Source organism: Gracilinanus agilis, chromosome 6 (genome assembly GCF_016433145.1).
Source record: "Gracilinanus agilis isolate LMUSP501 chromosome 6, AgileGrace, whole genome shotgun sequence".
Taxonomy (NCBI): domain Eukaryota; kingdom Metazoa; phylum Chordata; class Mammalia; order Didelphimorphia; family Didelphidae; genus Gracilinanus; species Gracilinanus agilis.
In genome coordinates, this window is record NC_058135.1 from 172,944,330 (window position 1) to 172,961,344 (window position 17,015).

Genomic DNA, 17,015 nt, shown 5'->3' on the forward strand with positions numbered 1-17,015 from the left:
TGTTTTAGTTGGCTTCTGGACTATCACTTCCCATGAAACTCTTGTCTCCAACAGGCCAATAATAGTGGCAGGTAATGGTAGTATATTCCATAAAGTAGAGTTTAGTCTGTTAGGGGTGGGGACTAAATTTATCAGTGTTTTATCTTCTCACCTTTAGAGATTGAGTGTTTTGGTTTTTTTTTTTGGTTTTGTTTTTTATTAGAAAAAAACTAGCTTTCTGTGTTCTTAGTAACATCAACACCTGGAACAACGCCAGGTACACAGTAGCGGCTTAATAAATATTTGTTGACTGCCTGGCTGAGTACTAAAGAATCAAGATTAGGAAATGCAGCATATAGAGAGAAACCCAAGGGAAGAGCACTCACTTTTGGAGCCAGGCGGCTACTGGCTGCTTCTTTGGCCTGTGTCCTGCGTGTAATCTCATTTCTTTCTATTCTCAGATTTCCCAGGAATCTATCCAAAACAACTCGTCATGATACAAGCTCTAAGAAAGATCTGAATTTGAAGTAGTCTTTTATGAAATTCTGGAGGATTGTAAAGACAGGTTTAGAAAAAAAATGGTTTGTTTAAATTTATTCATTAAATAATATTTCCACAATTCAGCTCTTCGTCTTTTCCAAATGGAATCTTAGCATCTAATTTGAAAACAAGTGTTTTCCCTTTCAATTAGATATTCAAAATAAAGGAGTGTGTATTCTAGTAAATTCTAATGACACCGTGGCATCTTAACCAAACTGAAATATTTTTATATGTAAATATAAATCAACCATCGTTTTAGATGCAAAGGTTAAAGTGCACGACTAATACCCCTGGACTAGTCTGCTCCCTTCCTGCCCTGGGCCTGACAGGAAAAAATTCTCTGCCAATTTCAGCTCTTTCCCAAGCTGACAAGAGAACAGGCGTTGGGGAAGCATCATGCCAGGCCCCACAAGCCCGGGGTGTAATCCCGCCACGCCAAACCCTCAAGAAGCAGGGTTTCCCAACCTGTTGCTCTAATCTAGGACAAGGCGACCAAGGAGTGGGTGCAAGTCGCCCACGCAGAGATTCCCCTGTGTGCAGCGGGGGGGACGGGGTTCAGTCCTCTTCAGCACAATGGGTAGCTTCGCTGTAGAAAGGATTCTGCGCACCCTCTTTCCTTCCGCAAGCTATCCCAGTCTTGTCACGCCTAGAGGCCCCTTCCCTTCACCTTTCTCCAGCTCCTCTTTCTTACCCACCGCCCCCAAACAGCCTTCTCCAGAACCCAGAAGCAAAGCGGGAGGCTGGGACCTAGGGAGGTCAGTTCCATTGGCCCTGAAAGCAAAAGGAGGGGTCAGAAAAGAACCTACAAGGGTCTAACGGGGAAAGTGGAAAGGTTTCTTTCCCCACAGCGTAATGGGTTAATTGAGTTGGGGTGGGAAGACCAGGTGGGTGGAGGAATACAGGGGAGTGGATGGCACAAAAACACGCGAAGTGTATACCCGTAATACATTGGACTCCTCTCCCTCCCCCTCCTCGTGAAGTGTGGTACAATCCGCAGAGAGTGGGGCGGTTCTCCAGGCGGCTGGAGCTGAGAGCCGGCAGTCTAGCTGCTGGGGCTGGAGCCACCCCTCGCCCCCTCCCTTTCCTTTCGGGTGCTGCAGCCTCAGCGTTAGCGTGGAGGCGCTGGAGCTCGCGCGCCACCGTAAAGCCTAAGGGAAGCCGCGCCGCGGCGGCTGCAGTGCCGGCTGCTACTTGCTAACAGAGGTACCTCCGCCTTGCCCTAGCCGCAGAAGGAGCTGCTGTACGAACAGCCGCCGCCGCTGAGGCGGCGTGGGCTCGCCTTGGGGCCCTCCGACCTCGGGGAGGCAGGCGATGGTCTGATTGCTTGCGAAAGAGGCAGCGTGGCTCCCCAAGATCCTGGTCTAGGAGGCGGGGAATCCTTTAGAGAAGAGAAGGCGTCCTCGGATCTGTGACAGGTGCAGAGTCCCAGCAGAGGAGGAGGAAGAGTAGGAGGAGCGGTTCCCGGGAAGTGGGACCCACCTGCAGCAGCAAGGGTAACAGTGATGCCGACCATGCGGAGAACCGTGTCCGAGATCCGCTCCCGAGCCGAGGGTGAGTAGCCGCCGCAGCGTAGGGATGGGGAAGGGATGGCCGGGTCCCTTGGGCTGGTGGGGAAGAGGAGGCTACATCGGCTGTAAATGCCTGCCAGAACTCGTAGCAGCCTTGATGGTAGCAGTAAGACTTGCTGGAGACGGGGCGGGGGTGGGGAGAAGGGCATGTGTTTGTGTGTGTGTGTGTGTGTGTGTGTGTGTAGGATTGTGTGTATAGGGAGGGGATGCTGGGGGGGGCGTGCAGATACCCTTTGCAAAACCTCCTTCTTACCTCCTCACCCCCTTTTTTCATCACCTCTCCAACACTCATTATCTCCTCTCCTCCCTCCCATTTCTTCGGTCCCCCAATTCCATCTCTTCTTCCCATCACCTCTATTCCTCTTCCTCATCATATTTTCCCTCTACACCTCCTCTGGGCCAGAGAAATTGACCGCGCCTTCTCTATCCATTTCCTTTTCTTTCTTTCTTTTCCCTGGTGGTTTGCCTTTGACCACGGACCCAATCCTCGCTTGGTTATCCAAGGCCGAGAGCCCTAGCGATATCTCTGCAGCCTTATATTGCCCCCCCAAATCTCTTTCCGTTCCTAGGCTCAAAACCACACACATGCACATTTCTCCGTCAGTCTCCCACCCCCGAAACCTGAGAATTTAGAGGCCGCAGACCCCTGAGACCCCAACATCCTTTCTGCAGCTCCAGGGGAGCAGTTCTTTTGCAGCCTTGACAGTCTGCAACCCCTTCCTCACCATAGAGGAAGTGGCTGCCCATTGGCTTTGTTGTTAGAGGAGTGCAGACTGTTGATTTTGCTCCTTGTTGATAGGTTTTTATTTTTTCCTTTTCTCTGAAACCTAAACTTAAGCCAGCTGACCTGTCACTCCTGTAAAGAGGAAGTTCCTTTTTTTTTTCCTGACCCAAGGCCAGCTGTTGAATTTTTACCATCCACACTTGTTAGCATTGAGCAACAGATGTATATAAGCCATTGTCTTACAAGCATAACCTAGCTTTATGTCTACCTGAATTTTTCCACTCATAATGTGACAGACTCAAATTTTTGTGCACTATCACAGGGCAGAACACAGATAGAGAAATTCTTGATGCTGTTACTTTTTCCTTTTTAATGTGAAGCAGATGGTGAAGGAGTTATAAAAGATGAAATGGTCAAAAGAAATATCAAGAAATACATGCTAATAATACATGTAAATAGCACTTTAAAGAGCTATCTTCACAAAAATCCCATGGGATTTAGTGCAAATATTGTCACCCATTTTACAGGTAAGGAAGATGAGACTGGGATATGCAATGTAGTCATTTGGCCACTATCATATAGTTACTGGTAAATATCAGAACTGGGTTTCAGACCAATATAGGTCTTCCGACACTAGAACCAGGCTTCTTTTCACTCTACAAATTGTCTTCTCAAATGATTGAAGAATAAGAGAAGCCAGGAGTTGGAGCTTATATTTCTAGTTCTGTGTTAATTAGGCATATGTTCATTCAGATGCTTCTGCTAATAACATTTTATTAGGATGTTGTATTTCTAAATTCATAATCTAGTTCAATTAAACATTACAGAAATCCCTCTCCTCAAGCACAGTTTTTAAAAAACGTTTTCCTTCTTTACTTTCATAAACTGACATCTTTTCTATACATTTCTTGGAGAATTTCTCAGGGTCACGAAGGAGAAAACTAAGATTTTTATAACAAAATTTTATTATCTTTTGATTTTAATATGACCTGCATTTCCTCAATGTTCATTTCTCCCTTTCCCTTTCAGAGAGCTGTCCTTTGTAAAATGAATAGAAAAAGAAAAAATTAGCAAAATCAATGAACACATTGAAAAAATCTGATGTAATATTCAGTGTTCCATATCTATAATCCCCTTCATCTGTCAGAAAATCTAAGAGAAGGTGCTTTCTCATACATCGTTTTTGAAGATACTCTTGGTTATTATACTTTTAGGCTTGACTTTTTTCACTGTTGTTCTTTGCATGTACAATGTAGCCAATGAATATATTACTTTCCTGGTTCTGCTTATTTCATTTTTCCTCAATTCACATAAGTCTTCCTATGTTTCTTTGTACTTTTTATATTTATAATTTCTTATAATATGATAGTATTCTCTTATATCCATGTAATAAAACTTGGTTAGCCCTTCTTCCATTGATATACTTCTCCTTTTTTCCAGTTCTTTGATGCTACACAAAGTGCTGCTAATACATATTTTGGTATATACAGGGCCTTTTTTTTTTTTTTAATCATTGATCTTATTGGGCTCTATGCCTAGCAGTAGGATCTAGGATAGGACAGGAAAGATAAGTGATAAGGGTTGGAGGAGTATTGATTCCAGTAACATGAACTGCTGAGTAACCTATATGAGGGGAAAAGAGTCTGAGAAAGAGACCAGAAAATGTTATGAATATAAAGGCAATGTCTGCAGAATTTTAAGAGGTAAAATTTAACCACAGGCTAATAGAGTTGGAAAGGGCAATAATATCACTAATATTTTGCATTTAATTAGTGCCTTATTTTTAAAAAACACTTTTTAATGCACTATCTTATCCAATCCAGATATCAACATTAGAATTTTGATAAGACAAGTGGTATTTATATTTGACAGATGAAGAAAACAATATATAGAGATTAAGGATTTTATCTGCAGTTGACCACCTTTTGAAGGACAGAAGCAGGAACAGAATGTAGTTTCCTGACTCTTCCATGCCTTCACAGAGTGAATAAACAATATTTACTAAGCATGTACTATGTGCCAGGCACTGTGCTAAATTGTTTGGAATACAAATAAAAAAAAGAAATGCAGTCCAGGACTTTAAGGAGCTTATCATCTAAAGAAGAAAGGTCACACAAAAAAGAAAGCTGAAAAGCGGGAGGGAGGGAAAAGGAAGAGAAAGAGTGGAATGAGTTGGGTTGGGGTGAAGAACACGAAGAAGAAATCAAAGAGGTTCAAAATGAGTACAACCAGTGAGTAGGGAATGAGAGATTCCTATTTTCTTCCCCACTCCTGAAAAGATGAGGAGTTCATGAATTCACCTTCCAATCCAAAGGACTTCCAAAGGCCCTGTTAAGGTATGAGTACCAGGACTTATTGGCTCTTGATGATGAGATTTCCCAGTGATGAGATTATTGGGGGAATGGTGACATCTATAAGTCACACAGCTGAAGAATCATACACTCTTAGATGAATAGGTAGAATGGAAAGGACACTCTAGTAAAGGGGAATGACAAGCAAATTGTCGAAAGCAATCAAGATATGTTGTTAAATAAGAAAATAACCTGGCTAAAGCAGAGGGTCAGTGATAGGAAACAGGCTTTTGACAGGTTGTTTGGTTGTTGTCCTTTATACTCCAAGAGGATCAAAATTACATCACTGATGATGATTCTTTTGATAGGTAAGATGGAGCTAGATATGGAAGATTTTAAATATTTGGAAGGCTAATTAAATTTGATTCATTATACAGTGGGGAATTGTTAAAGGACTTTAAACATAGACACTTAGATTGGAAAGTTTAGAGGTCTCCCAGTCCCTACCATTGGATATTCAAATCTTTTCTACAACTTATATCATTAACTTACTATGAGAAAAACTTCAAAGATAGGCCATCCCCTGCTAAAATGATGCATTTTCCCTTGATAAGTCATCATCCAACCTTTGAGGATCCTCAATAAGGATCTCACTAGCATGCCAATTCCACTTTTTAAAGAAATCTAATTGTTAGGTTTTTCTTCTGTTTAACCTAAATATGGCTCTCATTGGTGTTCACTCTACTTTCTGAGCTAAGTCGAGTAAGTCTAATCTATCTTCAATATGACAATGTGTCAGATATTTGAAGATCATCTTATTGTCTTCCTTAAGGCTTCTCTTTTTTATTTAAAATAGCTCCAGTTTCTTTAATAATTCCTTCACCAAAGCAAAGAAATAGAATGATGAAAGCAATCCATGAAACAGCCTGGCAGCAGCAAGTAGAATATATTGGGTGGAGGTGGTGCTGGATGCATAGGGAGGACCTAGTTTCCTGGTAGATGTTTGTGTGGGATGTAAAACATCCTTTGGGGTAGGCTAGATATGTGTTGGTTTAGATGAGTTTGCAATTATTCACTCACTGATGCCTTACTGTCACGACAAAGTTCTGAAGCTGAATGGATTAAGGCTGGGAGGGGTAGAAGAGAAGGCAGTCCTAAAGTAGAAAGTCTGGAGAGCAAGATAATCTGGTTAGGCCTTGGTTTGTTGGTAGCTAGATGGCCCTGTACAATCTGAGAAAAAAAGCCAGAGTACATACAGAACCTGCCATCTTTGTACCATGCTATCAGATGGATTCACTAAGAGATAAGAAAGAAAATCGATTCTAAGAAAAGCTTGCAGGACCCCTTAGTGTACTTCAACTTAGTTATTATTTATTGAAACCCTATAACTGTTAGGTACCAAAGTGTCCAATTTTATGATAAAGAGTTACAAAATGTTAGTATGAACTTTTTGCACCAGTTTTATCAGTGATATCTGAGCCACAGAGTTTCAAAGAGCCACATGGGTTTGGAAAAATGGTCTGGAGCCAGTTAGTTATAGTGGGTTATGTAAGTTTGTGACTTAAAGAGTGAAGTTAAAAAAAATGAATGGATTACCTGAGGGGAGGGTGCTACTGTCTGAGGATGGCTTTTCTCCATGTAGAAAAGAAAGATAGATGGTAAGAGGTTCGGGTAAGCCTTAGTTTCCTGGTGGATGGACAGTTGACATGAATGAAGATATAAATAACTTTGGAAGGTGTTGGAAGAGAATCTTTCTCTCCATTATGTCACTTTATTTAATGTCATCTCTCAGTGACCTGGAGATCAAAGACCCCTGAGTAAATTCAGGTATAGATAAGCCCTCAGAGAAAGGAAGTTAAAGAACCAAGCAACCAAAAAGACAGGAAACTGATTCCACAGGCACTGCCCCTCTGGGCATCCAGGCAAATTAAGAAACTATGATTGGTTCCTGAGATAGGATGTGTGAGAGCGAGTGGGTGGAGAAAAGAGCTTATAAATGGTGACCAGGTGGTCTTTGAGGGGTCTTCTGGCTGGAGCATTGGAGAACAGAAGGAACCCTTGTTGTAGGTTAGTCAAAGACATACCATGGCGGCCAGTGGATTAGTAAGCTAAGTACCTCTCTACCTTTCTCCTACCTTTCCCCCTAGTTATTACTCCTATAACTTTGATTTGATAAAGTTATTAAGCTACTATCACAATAAGAAGTAATGCAAACTTTCATTCTTTTAAAAAAAAGACTATTCAGGGGGCAGCTGGGTGGCTCAATGGATTGAGAGCCAGGCCCAGAGACAAGAGGTTCTGGATTCAGTTGTGACCTTAGACATTTCCTAGCTGTATGAGCCTGGGTAAATCACTTAATCCTCATTGTCTAGTCTTTACCACTCTTCTGCCTTGGAACCAATACACAGTATTGACAGAAGATAAGGGTTTTTAAAAAAATAAAAAAAAGACTATTCTTTAAGTCTTCCAGATTGATAAGTGTCCTGTTTATAAATACCCTGATCCTTGGGAAATAAAACTTTTTAAATATTTAATGACCACCAGTATTCTTAAATTCTAATCCACCCTCAAAGTGGGTTTTCCTTATACAACTAAATTACATTCCTTAAATCATATTTAAGTCAAATTAAGTCTGTGAATTAGATTTAGTTTTAAAAAGAGTCTGGGCAGACACTAAAAAAGACACAAGGTTCTAGCATGCCAAAAATCTTTATTACCATATTGTACATGAAGTTCTTCATGCACCAAAGGAAGACGAATTTGAGAGCAGGCACACACTGAATGAATAGTGGTTGTATGTATCTGCTAAATGTTATGGTGCTGAAATATAAACAATTCTTTGTGTCTAAACATGTTTCCAGTAGAATGGTCATAAGTATAACAATTATTTCCCAAAGCCTTTCTGTTTCTCAGTGATAAAGAGAAGGGGAAGGGGGCGGGAAGGTAACCAGTTCTTAGTAAGCACTCGCTACGTACTAGACATGATGCTAAGTATTTTTGCAATTATCTTATTTGAGCTTCACAGTAATCCTGGGAGCTAGATGCTATTTTTTAAAAATATTTTAAGTTGTATAATTTTATTCTGGATGCTATTAGACAGCTATGGAAACTGAGGCGCGGGCTAAAGTTAAAATGATTTGCCCAGGGTCACAAAGCAAGTATGTGTCTGAGGCCAAATTTGAACCTAGTGTTACATCCACTGTGTCACCTTGTTGCCTTTCATAAAATACATATGAAGCATAAAATATTCCATTTCATTACTCTTCTTTATGGCAAGGCATTAAAAAAAAAACCCCAATGAAAAATCCTCTTCACACCTTCAGTACAGCTCAAGGGCCAAGGTCAGTCAGTAGGTAAAATTTTGATAAAAGAGAGATTAAGAGGGGCTGTATGGATGGGGGAGAAAATTGTTGGCCATGAGACGAAAGATAGGAAGAGGGAGAGAATTAGCATTTATATAGGCCTTTCTAGGCACTGCGCAAATATGATCTCCTTTGACTTTCACATTACCCAGTAAGGTTGTTTTACATTACAGTTGGGGAAACCGAGGGCAGGTTGAAGGATTTGCCCAGGGTCACACATCTACTAAGAGTTCAAAGCTGAATTTGAAAGTGGGTCTTCCAGATTCCAAGCCTGGTGCTCTTTCCATTACCATGCCTTGCTGTGGGATAGAAATTAAAACCAACTCCAGGGACACCAAAAAGGTACTCATTATTGCTACTTATGCAAATGGAGAAGTTAGGAAAGAGGGTGGAAGTTGGAAATGACTTCACCTCACCCATACATGAAACTCCAGAGTACAATTGAGCCATTTCACTTAGCTTTGGAAAGACCAGAGGCAACAGAATAAATTTCACATGGATTTCCTAATCCGGAGTTCGGTTTCAATTTTCTCACCATCTGACAACAGCAACCTACACAGAGTGATCCTTTAAAAACAATCAATCAAACAAAAATAATCAAACAAAAAATTAAACAAAAAAAGGTAATTGTATTGATGAAGAGTTCATTTAAAGTATAACTTTTTTTTTCAAGTTTATAATAACAGCTTGGAAACATATTTTTAGTGTTACTAGAATAAGAGGGGTATTAATGCAGTGGGTTTTTAGCCCTGTTCTCCCCACCATTTTGGAGCTAGAAGTATTTCCATACCTAGAAATGAACCTATTTTATGTAGTCACTTCATAAAATAAGCTGGGCAAAATAGCAAAACTCTTTATTTTATTTTATTTTATTTTTTATTTAAAAAGTTTATTTTTAAACCCTCACCTTCCATTAGAATCAATACTAAGTATTGATTCCAAGACAGAAGAGTGGTAAGGGCTAGGCAATGGGGGTCAAGTGACTTGCCCAGGGTCACACAACTGGGAAGTGTCTGAGGTCAGATTTGAACCTAGGATTTCCCGCCTCTAGGCCTGTCTCTCAATCAGTGAGCTACCCAGCTGCCCCCCAAAACTAAGTATATAGAGTCCTTGAATAATGAAGTTTAAACTAACGTATAGAGTAGCTTAACCAGAGACTTGTTTAAAACTTATTTACCTATTTACTCTTTTTTTTTAAACCCTTACCTTCTGTCTTAGAATCAATGCTAAGTATTGGTTTTAAGGCAGAAGAGTCATAAAAGCTAGGCAAAAATAGGTGATTTGCCCAGGGTCATACAGATAGGAAATATTGGAGATCAAATTTGAACCCTAGAACTACCATCTCTAGACCTGGTTCTCAATGTACTGAGTTACCTAGCTGCCCCCCCATATTTAGTCTTTTTTGTTTGTTTGTTTATTTATTTAATTAATTTAGAATATTTTTCCATGGTTACAGGATTCATGCTCTTTCCCTCCCCTCCTCCCTTCCCCCTCCGGTAGCCAATGAGCAATTTCACCCCCATATTTAGTCTTAAGAAATTAATTGGTATGCTAGAACTAATTCCTTATCATATAGTAAGCCCGTGCTTTTTCTTGTTCTACCAGGTAATACTGGGGTCCAAATCCAAATTATTTTGAAGTCCCCAGTTATACCCTATACTTAATTATAAATATATTGATCTCCTTATACACTTTGCAGAGGATAGGTTAGAATGGGAACTATCTAGAATTGGAATAAATTCAATTCAGGAAGAAATCAGAATACATTCTAGGCTTCCCCTTCCATGAGAAGCTCCTCCATCTGACAGTGAGCTCTTTGAGAGCAGGGACCGCCTTTTGCCTCTTTTGGTCTCTCCGGGGCTTAGCCCAATGCCTGGCACATAGTAGGCACTTAATAAATGTTTATCGATTGCTTGATTACAAAGATAGAATTAAGTCAGCTGCAAGACAATCAGCATCTGTGGTGCCTACTTTGTACACTAAGCACTGGGCTAAGCCCTCTTGAGATACCAAAAAAAGAAAAAAGAAAAAATCCCAAGACAACCCCTGCACTGAAGGAGCTTCCATTCTAATGGGGTGAGAGAACAGGGCAGACATTGACTTTGGTTCCTTAGACTCTAACGGAAGGGGAGATGGAGAGAAGGACTGGTTAATAGAGGGAAATAAATGCATCAGGGAGAAGGGGATGAGTGAGCAAAGAGGTAAGATCAAGGCTGACTAGAAGAAGAAATTAGAGGAAGGAGAGATCATATTCACTTGGGAAAATCAGGGAAGGCTTCATGGAGCAAGGGAAAGGCCAGCCCTGCCATGAAGAGGGACTGGAGGGAGTCTGTCTATTCAGGGCTAGTGAGGAGGTGTGACAGAGACATACAAGCAGGAGTGGATAGGATGCAGGCGGAGAGTAGGAAGTATGCCTTGTGCACAGTGGCTACTTAATCAGGATTTAGTTAAACTAAACAGAAGTATGTAAATAGGATCTATTTATATATTAATTAATTATTATATTATTACAATTATATTATAATTAATTATAAAACTAATTCATTAAATAAGAAATAAATAAATAAGAAATAGAAATAGAAGTGAAAAGTAAGGTTGGAAAAATAGGTTGGTGCCAGATTGTGTTGGACTTTTGTGCTAGGATGAGGGGTCTCAACTTTATTTTGTAGTTAATGGTATGGTTTAAACAATGAGAATAATCCTTCCCTTCTGCCAGTATCAATACTAGGTTTCAGTTCCAAGGCAGAAGAGTGGTCAACAATAGACAGTTAGGATTAAGTGACTTGTCCAGGGTCACACAGTTAACAAGTGTTTTCCCATCTCCAGGCCTGGTGCTCTTTTCACTGAGCCATGTAGATACCCCTGCCCTTCAATGAATGAAAAGTTTTGAATAATGACTCCCATCACATAGAATATTTAAAGCTTTGCAAAACTGAGGAATACAGAACAAAAAAAAAATGATCTGCTCAAAGCAGTGAGTAGGCAAATACTCATTTCAGGGAGATGAAATTGGAGGAGGGACTGGAAACCAGGCAGTTGCAATATAGGATAGAAGAGATGCTAAACAGAGTGAAGGACCTCCAGGAGGAAGATAGCTACTAGGAAGTACTGTAGCTCTGAGGAGCCCCACTCCCAATTTATTAATATTAAGGGCAAAGATTCTTATTTTTGTTTTTGTAGCTCTATCATCTATTATAGTATTACTCTCTTAATAAATGAATTTTTAATTGAACAGACTGTGGAGATTTTTTGAAATAACCATAGTTTCCCTAGAAGTACAGTTTTTAGGGAGACTAGTTATTTCAAAATTAGTGCTCATGAATCTAAACTATGCCCTCTGACAGGTATTCACATGTTAGGGCCTCTATAGAGTCCCAGTATTCTTCAGTGTGTTCAAATATTTTAAAGTAATTCCATTTCTCAAAGTGAGTTTATTAAGCATGCCTTTGTAGATGTGCTTCTCTGTTGGCTAGGGATTTTGCCCTTTAACTTTGTTCTTTAGAACAAAGCCCAGACTTGCATAGATCCTTTTAAAGTTTCACTTTATACATGCAACTAACACTTCAGTAATCTAGCCATTGCTGTAATCCTTATGGGACTACATGTAAATGTATGATATCTATTGATGCCTGTTGTATTTGTTTTACATTACATTAAAAAGGCTTTAAATAGATTTCACAAACATTATTTGTCTCCCAAAATAACCACATTGTCCTAGTTTATATGTGAAGGTAGTGTAGAACATTAAGATCTTAAAATAAAAATGCCTGTATCGTTGTTAGTGATTTTCAAGTATTATTCTTCTACCTGTAAAATCAATGTCATTTTAAAAAATAAAAGATGATAAATATTTAAAAGGAAGAGTTCTTAGATTTTTGAGTTATTTGCACAAGTAATTGAGTAAAAGGAAGTCTATTTAAATTCACATTCATCATTGTTGGCCTATTATGTTGTTTAATAAGTTTTTATGGAAATCAATTGATTTTGATCATTTTTGTGGTCTATTATTTTTTTTAAAAACCATTAATTTTTGTCTTAGTATCAGTTCTAAGACAGAAAATTGGCAAGGGCTAGACAATCGGGATTAAGTTACTTGCCCAGGGACAAAGCCAGGTCCTCCAGACTCTGGCATTCTAACTAAATGTGGTATACTACTAAAAGATATCAAGATGCAACCTAAATTCAATTATTGTTGAGATTGCCCATTATAACAAAAATAATATAGATATAGGTTTTCAAAGGGAACATATCCTTTGTAATTTTTAACTAATTCCCATGAAATTTGGTGTATGGGTTGAAACTAGAGAGAGATAATCAAGAGAAAATGTCAATCTGTGGTCTTAAAATAAAATGAGAATATCCACTTGTAGCATTTTACATTAGTTTAGGATTATATATGTCATTATTTGATAAATGCTGCATCCTACTTAGAGTCATATTATATTTTTCCTTCACCTTTAGGTGGCTAATAATTTTGATTCTCTAAGTTTTGGGTATTTCATCATTTATAGACACGAAGAAACACTAGAAGGATATGGTTGGTAAAGAGATAAACTTGTCAAGAGTGACCAGTTTGTAATTGTTGAAAATAAATGTATTTCCTTTAGTCAGTATTGGGCTTATTTTCAAAATTTTTCATCTGCACCTATCTAAGGTACTTTAAGGTGTAGATTGACCAGATGTCTTGTTTGATGAAAATATTAAGGCTGCTTTTTATTTTTCTGAGTAAAATGCTTAAAAAAAATACAAGCATAATAAACAATGGACCTAGTAGGACCATATGTTCTCTACACCCTTCAACCAGTTGAGTAACCCTAAAGATGTGACCTGTTGTTAAAAATCATATGTGAAAACCTGCTTACTCTCTTCTCATATTTCCATATAATGAATCTTTAATCATATATAGATATACAATTTTCATAAAGATTTTATAAAGACAGGAAAATGAGAGTATAGGTCAGTGATGACAAACCTTTTAGAGACCAAGTGCCCAAACTGCAACCCTCATACTGCATGTGAGCCGTCCCTTTACCCGAGGCAGGAGAGGGAGGAAGTGCTCCCATTGGCTGCTGGACAGAGAGGCGGGGCATGTGAGAGCTGTCCTCAGGCAGGTGTGGAGAGGAGGGGAGCAGCCCCCTCTGCCATGCTCCGGCATGCATGCCATAGGTTCACCAACGCAAGTATAGGTTAATAGTTGCTGCTATTTTCTTGACCACTTTTTTTCAGATAGAAGCATATCAGAAGAATTTCAGATAGAAATTATTCAGATAGAATGATTTGGGGGCTTAAAATTTTTTTTTTTGTCTTTGAGAGATTGTGAGAATTGCCCCATGGATACATTTAAAATGTATAATTACCTCAAGCATAGGTTTCTTTCATATGTACCTGGTCAGATCTAACACATCAGGTGTGCTAAGGTGGTGGGAATCACCTGATAGAATGATTCCTCTACTATGGCCAATAAGAATAAATTACTCTAGAAATTCTGACGGATATATTTTCAATCCACATCTGTGTTATCTTTCCAATTCTGTGTGTGTGTGTGTGTGTGTGTGTGTACACACATACAGATATTTTCTTAAGGTGATCCAATTTTGTTAGATCTTAATTCAGCCAAGATCTGCAAGTTTATTTCCCTTTTATCAAATGAGTAATATTTGTAAAAAGTGTTTAGCACAGTGCCTGGCACATAGTAAGCACTATATAAATACTTATTCCTTTTCTTCTCTTTCCTTCCTCATCTACTTTTTGCCATTTTATGAAGCAATAGTATTCCATCTTCCTCATCTGTAATATTTATTAAATGGGTTAGTATTCTATGTTGGTGAGTTGTTTGACTGCCATGTCTCTTCACTGGAAAAAAAGATATTAGGGCTCCCTAGCTGAGGTACTTTCTGGACTCTTTCAACCTCCTTATTTTAGCATCTGTTTTTTGTCATGTAAAATACCCTAAGAAAAAAAGTAATATTCTGTGGTTTTACTGTTGCTCATTTCCTTTTTTTCATTGTCACTAACTTGTTTAAATAGAGCTGCTTGGAGTTGCTGTAAGGGCACACAGTATCTACCTTTTATGCTCCTGATTTTTCAATTTCTATGATTTTTTTTTCTAACTAATTGATTATCTGACATCACTTAAAAGGGATTTTGAAGTGACTGCTCTATGTATAAATGAGTGTTTTCTGCTTGAATTATAGTTAATTTCTCTCTTATATGATTCAATGACCTCATTAATGTTCCCCTAATGTGGCAAAAATACCCGTAACTATTGACCAGTTGACTAATTTCCTTTACCCTTTAAAACTTTATAAGTAAAATCTCTACCTTCGTCTTGTATATTCTTGATGAAAATGTGAAATGGGATGATGTAAGCTTTCCAAGTGATATTCTACAGTAGGGGACATCTTTACAATTGTCTTATTGACAGAAAAGTGGGTTCTATAAAAGATCCCACTATATCTATTATTTGCAGACTATTAGAAAGAAAACATTTATTGGATAGAGTAAAATGCTACCTTGGGCTTTCAAAGTTTCTCCCCTGCATATGTCAAAATTATACAAAATTTTATGAAAAATATAATAACAGAGCTAACTTTGTTTGACAGCCCTCTCATTTTTAATAACAAGCTAGGCATAAAACATGGAAATGCAGACTCACCAGAGATTTTTCACCATCAAGGAGGATGTCGAATGCAGAGCCCAAATGGCAAGATTCCTTATAGATAATGAAGTATTATAGATATTCCTAGTGGCAGATTCCTAGATGCTGATTTATCCAAGTTCAGAATGAGATCCCTATCACAAAGGACTTCAGCCTAATTGTCCACAAAAAAAAAAAGTCGAATTTGTCTTGTCTAAATTCTACTATTTAGGTGGATAGGCATACCATAGAATTGGAACATCAGTATACCTATATATGTACATATGCAGATATCAGCTGGACTCAAAACTGAACAGGAAGTTGGGAATGAAATGGGTTGCTTTTGAGGAATCGTACAGTGCTTTTAACCATTTTAAACTTATCCCTGAATTTTTTTCTCCTGGTGATACTATATAACCACCAACCATAGAGCATGATATTTCTGTAGAAGTAAAGTTGAAGATTAACCAGATAGCAAAGTTGAGGAACATAGTGGTATTCGTGAATGGCAATACATTCCTAATGAAGTCACCTAGGAAGGGCAGTACAAAGAGCCTTATACGACTAGAAAAGAAGGGAGAGCAAACTTTTTATGTGTCACTGACACATCAAGTGTTTTAAGGTGATGGGGATCACCTACTACTTTTACCAAAAAGAATAAATCAGTCTAGAAATTTTAACAGTCATATACTTCTAGATGTTTCCCACCATTGACCAATCATTTCCTATCTCCTTATCTCTTGGGACTCAAAATTTTTTTTTCCTTTACATTTTTCCTTTTTTTTTCTTTATATTTTTTCTTTATATTCTCACCTATTAAAATACTTTTCCTTCAAAGCTTAGCTCAGAGGTAGTGATCTCCTTCCTTTATGAAACTTCATGATCCCCTAAACTGAAAATATTTGCTTCTCCTCAGGTTAGAACACTTTGTCAAGATTTCACCTTCACCTCTATCAGATTCTGTCATGTACTTTACTTATCTGTGTACCTGCCATATCCCAGCCCTAGAAGTTGTAAGCTCTTTTAGGACTGCTGTTTATCTTTTCTCTACTTGGAGCATAGGACAGTGCCATGCAGGTAGTTTTAATTGTTGTTAAACCAGGTCAAGATAACTTGAATGGTTGTCATATGGAAAAGTAATTAGACTTGTTTTCCTAGAGGAAAGCTGGAAATGGGGGTGGCACAAAATAAGGAATAATGTGGGGAAGTTGCAGAAGCAGATTTTGGCTTTCTATAAGGAAAATTTCCTGATGATTAGAGTTGTCTAAAAGTGGAATGAGCTGAGTTCTATAGACTATTCCTTTTAGGTAAGGGTTAGATTGTTTTAATTCTGTAAGAATCCAATTCTAAAATTCATAATTTTGCAATGTCACTTGAGTCAAGATTGCTGGAAATATTTTAAAAGAATGTTGGAAAAGCCTTTTAGGAACAAATTTCTACAAAATAAATCCTCTAGAATTTAATTTGAGATTGTGGAAACTTTTGACCTCCTTTAACTAATGTTAGTCAATATATTCTCTTTTGTTTTGAATTCCGGAATTAGAATTTATTGCAGAAGTTGGCCTTTAGCCAGTCTCAGTGAAAAATTAGCAAAGGATGGAGAGGGAAGAAAAAGCTTCTTAATTTCCCTAGGTATTAAAATGTATTTCCTTAAGGAATAATTTGAAGCCTCCCTACAGAGTTTAGCCTCTGAGTCTGCCAACCATATTCCTGTCTACAGTTGTTTTTTTAGAGAGCTGGCTTAATGTTTGGGATCAAGATGCCTAAACTTAAGAGTGAGGAAGACCCAAGTTCAAGTCCTGCCTTTGCCATATACTTTTTATTTTTGCGTATCCCTGTCACATCATCTAAAGACCCAGTGCCCTATGGGCAGCCCCATCCCAATCATCTTTCTAAGAATATAAATGTCAAAAA

The 17,015-nt window shown here is 38.5% G+C and overlaps 1 protein-coding gene across 1 annotated transcript in view; it reads left to right on the forward strand.

Moving 5' to 3' along the window:
* The first annotated feature begins 1,429 nt into the window (after positions 1 to 1,429).
* The window catches only part of ATP8A1 (ATPase phospholipid transporting 8A1), a 279,653-nt gene continuing 264,067 nt past the window's right edge, over positions 1,430 to 17,015 (forward strand). Inside the window, exons 1-4 of the mRNA XM_044681740.1 lie at positions 1,430 to 1,660; positions 1,743 to 1,823; positions 1,885 to 1,952; positions 1,991 to 2,070. Coding sequence (XP_044537675.1) covers positions 1,430 to 1,660; positions 1,743 to 1,823; positions 1,885 to 1,952; positions 1,991 to 2,070 — 460 coding nt within the window. The remainder of the gene's footprint in view (positions 1,661 to 1,742; positions 1,824 to 1,884; positions 1,953 to 1,990; positions 2,071 to 17,015) is intronic.